Source organism: Colletes gigas, unplaced genomic scaffold (assembly GCF_013123115.1).
Source record: "Colletes gigas isolate AHSC1104 unplaced genomic scaffold, ASM1312311v1 Colletes_gigas_Sc00017, whole genome shotgun sequence".
Taxonomy (NCBI): Eukaryota; Metazoa; Arthropoda; class Insecta; order Hymenoptera; family Colletidae; genus Colletes; species Colletes gigas.
In genome coordinates, this window is record NW_025106646.1 from 4,377,535 (window position 1) to 4,391,928 (window position 14,394).

The 14,394-nt window shown below is 43.3% G+C and overlaps 1 protein-coding gene across 2 annotated transcripts in view; it reads right to left on the reverse strand.

The window, feature by feature from the left end:
* The window catches only part of LOC122400377 (E3 ubiquitin-protein ligase MIB1), a 704,083-nt gene that overhangs the window by 647,279 nt on the left and 42,410 nt on the right, over positions 1 to 14,394 (reverse strand). For both annotated transcript variants that reach the window (XM_043401814.1, XM_043401813.1), the window contains exon 9: positions 1,722 to 1,873. In XM_043401814.1, coding sequence (XP_043257749.1) covers positions 1,722 to 1,873 — 152 coding nt within the window. The remainder of the gene's footprint in view (positions 1 to 1,721; positions 1,874 to 14,394) is intronic.

The following is a 14,394-nucleotide window of genomic DNA, read 5'->3' on the forward strand; positions in this document are numbered from 1 at the left end:
CAGCACACTCCATTTTATTAATTAGTTACTTTCAAATATTTCGAAGTATGATTTTCAACATGCTGGCAAAAATAGCAGTGCTCAAAAAATAGAAACAAACTATGTTGTAAGAAGTTAAATTGAATCGACACGACGCATTCAATTCGCACAATACGTTGGAATTCACGACCCGTTAGGTGGCCATGAACCGTCAAACTCAACCTGTCCACGCTCGTTCATCGTTTTCGCTTTTCACGAGCTGGTAGCTCCAAATGGGAGCAAATACTGCTCGATGAACAACAGAATTCGCAGTGGCGTAAGTTCAAAAAATTCCGTCCTGTCGACAGAACGCATGAAAGCTTCCATTCAAGCGCAATACTATAAACAGTAGACGATCGCAACAAATATTTTTATATTTGTTACAATACAAATCTAGCTCCCCAATACTGCAACGAATTTTTATAATTCGTTTATAAAATTATCGGAGTCTTAATCGTCAGGCATATTACACAAGTACTGCAAATGAAAATGAAATATGAATAAGAAGGAAATATAACTTTAGACTCGAAGAGTATTTATAAACGTGATTCCTCCTAGACATCATTCTGTCGGCAATAGTACCTACATTCCAGTCTCGAAGTAATAACCAGAAGCGAGCAGATCTCGAAGATTCTCGAGATTCTAAGGGACGAAATTGAATAGGAAGGCGGTGGGGTGAAAATCGAGGTAAAATTAACTCAGTACTTCTCGAGAATGACCGACTCCATTAGACTTTGTCGAAGAACGACTGGTTCGAGAACACCTGTGGTTCGACGTTCTTTCATGATTTGCCGAACAAGGGAACAAAGACGTCAATGGAAGACGGTGAACGATTGGATACGTCGCTTTAGAATTCTTCTCAGCGTTTCCTTTAGTCTTCGTGACTTACAGCTGCTCCAATAATTATCAACATATCCGTTTCGCTCGAAATTAACAGCCCTCCTACGGCAACTGGGTCAATTCCGACCCGTGTTCTGTCTTTATCATCAGACTATGCATAGTTTGTTTATACTAAAAAAATGATTGTATCCACTTCGTTAAGATATTAATACCGCAAGCTTTCTTAGGAATTTCTAATCCCCAGACACAAATGATTAGACAAGGTTTGGCAATCTATGTAACTTTCTAAGGAACACCTAACTCTGCATGGCTTCCTACTCTTCCTTCCGCAGAGAACCAACTCCACCTGTTTGTTTGCTCCTAAAGCAAACTGTTGTGGTACAAAGTTGCAAATGGATGGTGAGCGATCCTTTATTACAATGTACCGCTGCCATTGCAATGCACTAACATATGGCAAAGGTTGATCAACGTTAGATGCGTTGTTAAACCTACATTTGACTGTATTTCTTGCGAATTGCAATAACCGAGCGATCAGTTATTGCAACCAGGTGCAACAACGCGGCGACTGTTTCGCGTTTAACGCCGTTCATCGGTTTTTAATGACACCGGGATCCTCCGTGACAACAATAATACAGCGTCGGTTGTCAAGACGTCGACGAAAGAACGAACACCTTGATCCATTAGCTATACGCTACGCGGGCTATTCTTAATTGTCAGCTGGCTTAAGGCAAAGCCCTTTATCGTCCTTTCCTTGGTAACGTTCACCTCGGACGGTTAAATTCTACCACCGACAGAGGCATTCAGAGCGGCGCACGCTATCACGGACAAAAGCGTCACATCGAAAACGCAAGGTACATACTCACCTCGGGTTTCCACGAAGAGCGGCGTGGTGCAGAGCGTTGAAGCCATTGTTGTTCGTGAGGGTGATGTCTGCGGCATGGTCCAACAACAGAGCCAACATGTCATCCCGTTTCTTAGAGATTGCATCGTGAAGGGGAGTGTCACCTTCTGAGTCCTGGAAACGAGGAAACCAGTTTTTCTTACTACATTTATTGTACATATACCGTTCACTTTTTCTTTGGGAAACTATTCCAGAAAACAGACACTTGCATTTCACACGCTAACGATCGAAGATTGTTCCAATTTTTCGTCTCGAAACGACTAAAATTTTTATCAATTTAAGTAAACAAAGTAAAATAGTCTTCGTTGAGTATTGATAAATTTCTAAAATAAGATAAATTTAAAATAATACTGTTTGATTGCTACTGTACGAATCAGTCGTTTTGATTCTAGATGCCATCAGTACCGCCTTACACACTAGCCGTCGTAGAGGGGTTAAAATAATTTTGGCCGCCCGAAAGTGTGGTCCTCGAGCATCGACGTGGCGTTTATCGTATTAAATACAAAAAACCACACACACACACACACACACACACGTCTTTCGAACGTACAGAACAATTCAATCCCCGTTCGGTGAAAAGGGTCGCCGGGAGCAGTCGCGTTTCCGCGTCGTCCCGAAAGAGTTGAATGGTACCGTGTCCGCGACACGGCAATAAAGCAATTCATCGACCGATTAAATCTTGTCCTGCCGCTAAAATAAACATTACATCGAACCGTGCCATCGACCGCTGGACACGAGCTCGTCGTACGCTTTTGAAGTACAAGAAAAATTCCGGCCACTGCCAGAGTGGCCTGTGGCATCAGCCGGCTGCGTAAATAATAGGGCATCAGGCACAGATACTTTATGGGATCAGTTGGAAAAATCCTTTGTATAACTCCAATAACCGTGGAGGATAAATCTGCCGGCGCTGTCGAGAACCGCCGGCGCTATCTCGCGCTATAAATGCTGGCCATGTGTCACGCCACTAGGTGAGGGTGGAAGAGAAAGAGAGGGACAGGGATGAACGTAGACGGTGAATCGCGGCGAGAAAAGGAGAAACGTGCGGGAGGGAACGGGAGAGGCGGATAGTTTGAACGCGAAAATGATAGAGACAGATACAGAGATTAAGAGAGAGAGAGAGAACGGAATGAAAGACGAAAGTAGGGATTCGGAGGGAAGAAAGAGGATGGACAAGATGGGCAGGAAATACCGTAGAGGCGAATGGGAATAGTCCCGGGCAAAGGTTGCACGACAGCCACGGGACCCTGTCTTATTTACCTGATCGCGCGATCCTGGCCATTATTCTCGCCGGCCTTATCGACCTACGAGACCTGGTGTACGCTGCAGCCCCGCCGTTACTTCGGCCAGCTTCGTTTCTGCTTCCATGAACTGCAATCGACGGGTCGCGATCGAATTAACGAGCGTAAAGGACACGGTCCTGGGGCAATGGTCGCGTACACGACCACCTAACGGGTATGGGTCGCTCAGCTACCAGGTATCAATTCTATTCGACAAACTAATTCGCTTCTCTAAAGTGTGAGCAGAGCAGCTGCTTCGATCTTGCAGTCTGCGACAAAACCATACCATTTTAATCTGCTTTTTGGAACGACAGCTGAATCATTTTGATACAGGTAAAATATCGGGTGTGGATACCCGACAGATTTTGAGGTATAAATTATTACAGTTGCGTACCTTCGTACAGGATAAGACGTGTCCTGATATACCGTGTTTCAACACTATTTCTACTGTGGGGGTAATAGCAGGGTGAAACGTGATTTTCAGTGCATTTATTATAACTTTTGTTCTGGTGTAAAATTATGTTAAATATCAGAAATATTCTAGGCGTTGGAATACCATAATAATGTAAATTTTTTTAGATTTCTTTTGTATTTAATAGAATTGTCTCCCTTATATTATATGATATTGGAAATTATATAGTGTATATTTTCAGTCGAAATTTAAAAAGTAAATGAATAAAATTTCGCCTAGATTTGGTAGAAATAGTAGAAGTAGTAACATAACAGACTAAATTTGATTGTTGAGCATCGTATCATCGATTTGGCTGAAAGTTCACGAAACTTTCGGTTATTCCTGGAGAGTATACGGTCGCGATTGACGCAAAGCAAACGGAATCAGATCCAGATACTGGCACGTAAACATTTAGCAGACGTAGCCAGCCATTTTAACGTCTTCGACAAGAAACTGTCGTTCTTGAAATTTCTGATTAGACTCCGACCAAACCAGATAGAGACGTCGCAGACGACGGCGACTCTGTGTACGTATCGAGTGAACGAGTCGGCAAAATGAGAAAAGACAACAGCAACAGCACAGCAACTCGGTCACGGAAGTGTGGATTACAATCAGAGTCAGTGTCGAGGGCCACTGAGAAGCGAAATGACAGGGACGGGAAGTCGAAGCGGGTTGATTGCACCGCAAATATTGACGCGGCTAATTCTCCCTATCCTCCGTTTACCTATCGAAGGTGACGAGCTACACTAATGAGGGCTTTAAGATGTCACCAAGACGCTAGACAAACTCGAATTTTCAGCGCCGACACTGAAAACCAAAACGATCGTGCGATTCGAAAATTCCGCACAGACTCTGCCAAATTGCTAATGAAAAACAAACTCCGCGCGTTTCAGAATGTATTGATAGCGCGAACGTCTCAGAATATTGAACGAAATGCAGTATATTGTAACACCAGTTCGTTTGAGAGAAATAAAAAATTACGACAAAGAATGGGAAGAAACTAATTTCAAATTCTCGTTAATAATAAAATTAAAAAATACCTTTTACAAAAATAAAAAAAATAAGTTGATAATAAATATCAATTCTAAGTCCTGAAATTTGCTCACAGTGGTGAAAAATAATCAGCATTTGGATAAATCTTTTACAAAATATTGACTGACTAAAATAAATGTAAAACCAACGATCATACTATTGTAATTCAAATGTCTCCAGAATCTAATTTCCCACGATCCAATCGGTCCTAAAGTCACACACTGGCGAAGGAAAATCCGAGCATAATCTGGACACCGTGCATCGACTGAACTCAACCGCTATTTTCCGGGAAATCGATAACGATCCTGAGAAAGATACATGGCGCGCTGAAAGGGCGGATAACGAAGGATAGCGACAGGAAAGGAAAATAGGAAACGAAAGGGAAGAAAGATGGAGGGAAGAACGGGTACGGTATATATCCCGCCTCCTTCGTTACCTCATCCGCTCGTTTCTGCAGACAGAGAAAAGTTCGAGAGGCAACGCGGAGGTCTGAGAAGATAATGCGGACCGTGAGAAAACGGAGCACCCCCAAAGTCCGCGTCCGCGCTTGATTGCAACGAAACCATCCCGCCCGTTTCCAGTTCGTACTTTTGAGCAGGCGACCCGGGGATCCCTTTGGCTCGATCCGCCAAGGTGGAACGGGATGAACTCGGGCTATAGATGGCTCACAAAGACGCTGGGCTGAGACCCCGGTATGCGGGTCGTGTACCAACCCTGACGCCTACGGGGAAGGGGATGGTCCGACCGAGTTCCTCAGAAGCGCAAAGGGTGCAAAATTCGTCCCTCGCGCGACCGATGCAAGCGCTAAGAACAAGTCTAACTCGTTATGCAGCTCGTGCTACGTCTTTCGATTTTACCAATCTTCGTCAGCCCCCTAGTTTATAGGTCCCTAATCTGCTCCTCGAATGTGCGTAATAAAAGAGGTTCTCCTTATCGATGACCTCATTTGTTTATAATATGTAAATAGGAATCGAGAGGGTTCGACTTCAGCAGCAGAAAGACAATCTGCGTCGAACTCTGGTCGAAAGTAGTCACTTATGGTTTTTACGCTCACGTTTTTATGTTCTTTTATGTTAAATAGTTATAGTAATATTAAATGATATAGTTTATATTCAAGTTAAAAGTGTCCAAATATTTGAATCTGACCACACGCCTGTGACTATCCCTGGCATCCTTACAATATCACTTAGATTTTTCGAATAGTTATTGAAATTCTCGACAGGATTGCGATAGTTTGCGATAGAATTTTTACACGCGAGTTTGCAGTAGTTAAAAATACCAATTTAACGGTTTATAGGGGTAGATACACTTCTATGTAATCATTTCTATGGCAACTTAAACGCAATGTGAACATTTCGAAAGGATTCTCACACTTGATGAGGACCATTTCACTTCTTTCACGCGAGAAGTTTACGACGCCATTAACCCTCGACTGTTACAGTAAAATACTCGTTTCGTAAGCAGTAAAGGCGCTACTAACGATAACATTATCGATATTTACCGATAAGTTGAATTTAATTGAATACCCGACGTGAAAACTGTAGAAAGTGTTTACGGAAACCGAGGGAAAAACTCGTCTTCGAGTCGAGAGATTTTATTTGAGAGTGTGCAACAAGTGTAGGAAAATTTCATATTACACATCGAATGAATTCTTCTAAAATTTCGACATATTTTAATAATGATTGCAGTGATTGGAATACATCGAAAAAATGTTACTAATTGTGCCTAACGAGGGACACCACCTAAATGGCATACACGTTTTTTTTTCTAGCTGCTGATATTTATGTTTGAAGGGTGTTTGATCTCGATTGATAGACAACAACTTCATTAGCAAAAGGAAAGAAGTGTATAGGTCTTGTGCTCCTATATAGCTCCAAAAACTGAATCAAAATACATATTATTTCCTATCATCAATGTTTCGGCCACGAACAATTCTTCTTGACAGAACAATCGTTGATCGTGGTCGTGCTTATCGCACAGCCACTCTGTGCTCCTAACCCTTAGTTGAACCCTCAGAAGCTGGTGCTTCTGATACGCAGAATGTCTTCGTGCGGAGACTAACTAGTGATCAAGTTACTTGTCCAAGAGTAATCTGACGAAAAGTCCTGAATTTTCCCATAAGGAAGCCTCGGTTTCCCCTGCCAAGGTGACAACGACGAACATTGCCTACCGGAGGGAGGATTGGTCAAACCAATCCTCATCGTCGTCACCTTGGCAGGGCGGTTCCTAACAATTAGCAACATTCCCGCCTACCCTGCCGTCCAGTGTCCAGGTAGACCATGCAGGAGTGAGCGAGAACGCTGCGTTGTTATTAATTTTTGGGAAATACCCGACGACCGCGAGACCCCGGTGGTCCGCAGCTGTGCGCCAACGCGGGTTTACGATACGTCAATCGCTATTGAGGCAAGGAAGAGCTCCAAGGATTCCAAGTCCCGTGTAGAGTTTGGAGATTCCTTAACGACCATATCCTAATTCATCAAGTAAAAATGTCTTGAAGGCCTAATCCTCAAAAATAGCGTAAAGTCACGTACGTATCATAAACCCGCTCGCTATACCGACCCTGAACAATCAAGATTATTCATTGTATCTCATAGCCTGCTAAATTGCTAGGAACTTATTATCAAAGATTAAAGAAATCTATATTTAAAAAGTACCAACTAGTATGCTTCCAAGAAAGCTACACATTCTGTATTAGTTATACCGGAGCACTATAATCTTCCATCAAGAAAATACAACGCGTAAAGAACAAAAATATGCCAAAGAATTTCTTGGGTTTTGATCCCGATTTTAGAGAAATTCGCCACTGTGCAACATGTCGAAATGAACTTGTTAATTATTATTCGACTGCGGATCTTTATGTAAATTCATAGAATTAATGAAATGGGAGCTTTGTAGAGGGTTATCTCAACCCCTAAATACAATAATTCGTATCTTACGTATTTCCTATATTTTTGCATAATAAAATTTCCCAATAAATATTATTTATAATTCGTAAAGAAGTATGTTAGTTACTAGAACCCGCCCTCTTAAATTTTGAGGTCAGCAAATCTTCGTGGACGCGTAGTCGGATTCTGGACAGTGGACAATGCAGAATGGTGGCTACGGCGTTGCACGTGTCGTCAGGTTGTAATCACGATAGGCAAGCGTCACGTTGATTTCACGCCAACGCGTGTGTACGCGTACCACGAATAGACGTTATGTACGGTTGGCTCGCGTATATCGGCAACGGAACCACGGTCTACCTGGTGAACGCTGGACGGGCCTGGTTCGGACGACACTCGTACACAGTCGCGCGGTCGCATAATGTTACGTTTATGCCTGACATTCATCATTAGCCCCGGTAATTTATGTTGAACAGGAATGGTTCGGGCGAACGGGCTAATTAATATAAATTGCCACCCCGAGGATTACAGGGCCGCAACGGCGGCGTGACGCAATTCATTGTGTACTTTACGAATCGGCCGAAAGCCGATTAAGCCTGCCAAGTTACCACTGACGGACGCGCAAATATTCTGCCCTGCCTCCCCCATCCCTAACCATCGCCCTCTAATTAAGTTGGACGAAAGCTCGTGAAACTCTACGTGACTCTTAAATAATTATTTCTACAGAATCATTAGAAACGAAGCGTCTCCGAGCACGGATTATTTCGAAATCCGCCAGAATAATTGGGCAACATTTAAAAAAACAATATTCGAATAGTCGAGAGAAACAAAGGTACGAGTTATTTTTGCGCCCAATAAAAAGCATCTTCAGATTTTGCAGTATCGCGTCGAAAGTTTTTATTCGGCGCTTTTAACAACCGTGTCTCGAATTACCTCGAACATTGTTAAGCCACTCTTTCGCTTCGGTTCCCGTCGGGACGTATTGAGATAAAACTTTTTAAAGAATTTTCCACTTATTTACGCTACACCGTCGTATCACGTCGCTTAATAACGAGCAAGTTATTGCCTGACGCAGTACCTTTTTTATAGGAACTTTCATCGTCAGCGGCATCCTCTCATTAATTCAGCAACATAAATTTTTATGGCGCAATCTATGTAACGGTCGGCTACCGCCGTGGTAGCAGAGGTAGAAAAACCAATCAGCAAAGGAAGGAGAAAGAGGAAAGAAAGGAGGAGGCGGGAATGCAAAGCGCGGGGGTGGGCCAGGAACTGACCACGTGCAGTAGTTTAAAATTACGGCGGGAATCGATAACCCAGTTCTTTCGAGGATGGCCGACGCTTTTGCCCCGACGCGGAAAGGCGCCGCCGAATGCAATTCGCTGAATCGAAACATCGTGATGAGATCGTTTTTTCTGAGCACGTCGTACTAGAGTCCCGGTCTGCACTTTATGACAGCCGGCTCCCGTCCAAGTACGATGTACTGAAGGCGGTATAGAAAGAAAGTGAGCAAGGAAAATTGGACACAAGAGAATCCAATATAGCAGACTGTTAAACCGTACGTACCGGAGTAAAATGAAAGAAGCGTACGAGAATAAAACGAAATGAAGAAACGCTTTCAACGAAAAAACGTCTTTTCGAACACGACCGACTCTGGAACTCTTTTCGCGATAATATTACACGGATCTGTAAAGATCTCTCTTCTTTTTGTAATGTCTCCGTAAACACGTCCGTTCTATAAGCGAGGTTGCCGGGGAGAAAATTGGCCGAATCCCTTTACCTGAGTCTCGTTACTGTTCCAACCATTTTAATTCTAAAATTCGTTAATTCTATCGAGTACCAATATTTTAAGTTAAACATAGTAATCATGAAATACAGAGAAACGAGAGAAAGCTTTTATTCCCTCGGATCTCGAGACTCGGAGTCCACGCCAGAATCGTCGGCATTTTTCATTCTTGCTGCAATCTCGGCCCTCGATAATACGCGATGATACTGTCAACTTTAAAAAAGAAACCGAAAACGTCTCCGGAAAACGAAGCAAGATGGGAGTACCAACAAAGGACCCAAGAAAACTACTTCTGCATAATTCCGTCGAAACGTACCGAGAGACTTCGCCCAACCCTCGACAACATTCTGCGCGCAGGACAAAATTTAATTTAGCAAGCCGCGTCAAAAGAGGGTAGAAACGAAGAGCGTAGCGCGGAATAGTGACGGTCACAACAATAACTTCGAAAAACCCCACCACCCCCGTCCATGCTGGCCGCAACCACTCGTTGCTTATTGCTTTTAGTATTAACTCACTCCACCCCACGACTTCTTCCCGCAAAATCGGTCTTTGTCACGACGAAAAGACTCTTCTTTATTTCGAGCCATGATAAGTGCCTTCTATCTACCTCGTTTCTTTTTCATCCCTCTTCTCTGCATACTTGCAATTTCCTTTTACTTTACTTAACTTAACTAACTTCAGATATCGAATAATTCGTATTTAGATTGATAAAATATTTCAAACATACTTATATACATGTTACTATAAACCACACTCTGGAGGGTAATCTCAAGATGCTCACCATCCAAAAAATTCAAAGCATCCACTCTTCTCTCAATCTCTAGTAACATAGTCTTGGAATGAACTCAAGAATGTACTCATTGAATCGTCGATACTACTGTTAACAGATCGACTGATGCATTCGATCACCGTATGATACTAATCACATGAAACGTTACGTGTTCTATTACATGAGTTTGTGCAGACGAATTAGACTGAATCTCAAAACAATGAGTCAGGAAGTTTGCTACGAACAAGTCCGAAGAACTGACGAAAACAGTCGTTCGTAGAGATTAAATTACGCATATCGTCGGGTGTAGTGCTTTGACAACGGCAAGATCAATTGCACTGTACTCTGGCGTCTCAGCGCTGTATCTTCTTCGAAGTGTTTGCAGTGCCAACAGCGAACGACGGTATCATCCATCAAGGTAGTGGTTTAGCATGCTCTTGTCAGTCCTTTCTGTATCACGGGTCTACCGCTCAGTCGCGAACAGGAGGCAAACTCGTCATCGTGTCAACGTCGATCAAACTATCAAAATATCATCGAGTACCGACGGAACGCCCAAAGCAACGAGCACTATCATCCATCAGAGAAACTTTGTCGCATGTAAACGCCATTTCTCTTCGATCTACGTGATGCAAACACCGATCGATAGCAACGCTACGGCATTCTATTCAACTGCATATGTCGTCGGACATGCCTACTAATTCGGAACATTAATCATGCATCGCTTATGGATACGGTTTAAGGAAGGCTGACTTCGAATTGTAGATTCGTTCGTATGCGCGGACACGGGGACAGAAATGGACCGTGACAACGAAAGCATCATTGAATGTATAATAGGCATTGATTCACGTAGGATCGATACGAGTGCTCGCAAAGGTCCGTTCGTTACATTTATAGTTGCATCAAACTCGACTGGTCGCTTTAGAGCGCTTCCTCGACTCGTGAATAGCGTCGAACACGACTTCTTTGTTACCTCTGAATATTTTGGCAAATACATTATTATTATGCCGTCAGTATAAAATTTTAATGACTTTTCGAGGCTATTTTTTTATGTAAACAACAATGTATACCTGCTTTAGAGCAAGAAATATTGTTCACAGTATATTTCACTACCAGGCAAAATATATGCTCATAGGCCGCTAGTAGATCTTTCCAAAACAATGGCATACCATAAATCAAACGGGGAGAGTGAAAAGTAATGCGATTGTTTGGAACGGATCTGCGAGCCATTCGAGGTGGCACCACGTGAAATATAAGTCAGAAACCGATCGAGAACCATTTCAGCCAAGTACCGAGTGGGTGGACTTCTTTACAAACGACGAAAACTGGCGCCGTCGACAATGCGGAAGAAACTATCGGTTCTCTAAAAGTTTCTCTCAAACGTTACCGGAGATATATTTAGGTACAGCATCATGAACAACGAAAACTATTCTCGTACGTCTTCATATAATTAAAATCATTAATAATGGCGAAAAAAGGGGGTTGCTATTAATTTTCTTCCTCGAGAGCTTCGAGAGCATTAAAGTTTCAACCTTTAAGCTTTTAGAGCTTCAGCTCCGTACAACTTTACTTTTAAAGACTCAACCTTCAAGATTCAAACGTTAAAGCTCCGAGAGTCAGAGGTTTATACGACGCTACTTAAAAGTTCCTCCATTTCGAAAATGCAAATATACATCAAATTATCAGAAGAATGGTTCTCGGTGATTTGACGATAGTTCAACAGGAAACTTTCGTAAAGACAATCAAGATTCCCAAGACGATCAAGAGTCTCTTACCATCGAATCGCTTTGAATCCGTGTTGCACGAGATTCGAAGCCACACCACTACCAGCAACAATTGTTTCGCGCGTCGGAGCATAACTCAAACCGAAAAAGAGGGAACTACGAAGGCTCGGGCGCAAAGGAACGGGCGAGAACGCTCAAAAGCGAAGAAAGACGGAAGCGGTGGACGTAGGTGGGGCTAACCGGAAGTCTACGACCGGGGATTCTTGTGAGGTTGCCCGTGGACGTCACCCACAGTCGAGCCCCGGTTGATTCGCGGCGATGCTCCCGGCAGTTTGCGGGTTCCTGGACCGGCCATAACTTCGGGCCAGACAATTCATAAAGCGGCCGCGCCGCGACAAGAGGAAGAAAGTGGAGAAACGAGTGGAAAAGATATCTTCGGCCTGGCTGGATGGGTGGATGGGTTCTCGGCGGGGTTGGAGTCGCCGACACACCGCCACCAAAGTGCTCTCTAAATTATTCTCTCGAGCATCACGAGTGGAGGGGCCTTGGAAAATGGAGCTCGACCTGGTCCAGAGGTGCGACGGTCGAGTTGCGGCGCGAGGAGCTACCCGGAAAGAAGAATGAACGTCGGATACAGGGAGCTGACGCGCGTGAAAACGAATCAGCCGCGAATCAAGATGCTCTGGCTCTGCGTTATTATGCTCTCGGTGCTAACGAGGAAACCACACAAAGATACTTTGCTTGCGTGGAAAAGATCGCGAAAGGATCGATACGCGGTTCGTCGTGAGCGTAGATGTACAGTTACTTCCACTTATTTGTATCAAACGCTGTTCAATGCACTGTGTTTACGTAATTTTGTTTTCTTTTTTTGAATCGTGGGACTACTTCGAGGGATACGTCGAACGTTTAATCGCAAATGAAACCACGCAAGCAAGATTACAATTCACCCAATCAAGTAAAGGGCACGCGTCCAAGGCGTATCCCGCTGTTACGAATGTCCCGATCTGTGCAGCTTATGGTTACGATTTACCGTCCATCTGTTTCTTGGTACAGATCCAAACCAACGTAATCCACTTGTCACTTGGGCAATGCACGCGAAATGCCACGACAGGGATGACCGTAGATCCCGACTAGATATTTTTGAAATGCCGGATTTTGCGTTCGTTAATAATAAACGCGAGTGGACCCATTATTGAACGAACGTTTAATAGCTATTTAAATATAATTTCGTGGTAGATTAATTTTTGGGAAGACACGTACGAAACTGTAAAATAATAACGTCGCGAAACATTTTAATCGAGAATATTCATCGCGCGGATCGAGCAACGTAAATTCTTTTTAACGGCGAGCGCGTGCCATGATTCGCAATCGTTTGGCGTGCCGTTGAGCCTCTGATTCGGCATCAATTTCCAGGAAAGCCGAAGTAAATTTTCGCGAATTCGTGTAAGTCTCTAATTCCGTACGATATACGTATCAGGAAGGATCGAACGGCACACGCAAGGCCTCGATCCTCACGCGAGAGGATTTTCACTCTGGCTGCACCGCTATTCCCAGACTAGTTAAGAAGTGGAGTAAGCTTGCCAGCTTACTTCTATCGAGCCTGGGCGGCATCGCTGAGACCAGACCATTCTTACGTCGCGGCGGAGACGAAAGCAAAGAACGGAAGTGGTCTCAGCCGGGTGAGCCAAGCGGCAAACGGTAGGATGAGAACGAGATTAAAGTATTTGCAACTGCAAGAACGACACGGCGAGACTGTTAACTACCGAACACGACTCGTGATACTTCCGCGAATGGTTACGTCGTTCACCGCGAACGCCAAAATTATTGTATTCTACGAGTACGTTGATCAAATGCAAACTAACTTTTGTATTAACCCTGAAACGCATTATTTGAATATAGAATCCCGTAAAAATCCGCTGATGTGCTTTCGAGCACGCTGGGCGTTTCAGAACTGCGTGTAAATACTAAAACTTCGTTAAGATCCGTATAGAAATTATCGTAAAACTTTCGCTATTGAAATAAATGTTGGACGTTTGTAAATAATCGGCTTCGCGAACTCGGTGGGCAAGCTAACACCAATTATAGAGTTTGCGAAATGCAATGAAGCTCACGATTCTGCCGCCCCGGTCGACGATGCACATTAATCCCATTACTTCCGTAGTCTTAGCTTCGTAATCCTTGAGTCCTGATTTATGCAGCAGATACTCCAGAGATAACTCGAAAGCATGGCGGGTCACACACTCCTAAGACGGTTTCGCGCAGGGACTTAAATACCGGTATACTTTGATACCGGTATTATGTCGGTAAAGCTATACCGAAACCGATATAATACCGATTATTATACCGGCAAATATCGGTTTCACTGTCCTAACACTCGTAGAAAATATTTTATTTGTATTTACCGGTAATATTTTCTTACTCTGTTTCGATTTTCAAAATATTTTAAGGCAGTTGTACATAATTATGAATAATGAATTTCGTAGGATTACAACCCCGAGTAACACCAATTGTTAAAAGTGTGATGGATTCACGAAACTCGCTATACCGTGCAGTCTACTATACATTGGGATTGGCGATTTTTAAAAATGATTTTGCTAGGTACAAACGTAAAGGGAGTTTTCATCGTCCATTGCTATTGTCAGTGAGATTTGGAAAAGTAAGCACGATAATTCGAAATACCGTCGAAGCAATCCATACGCGAGTATTGGTCCTCGGCTAGT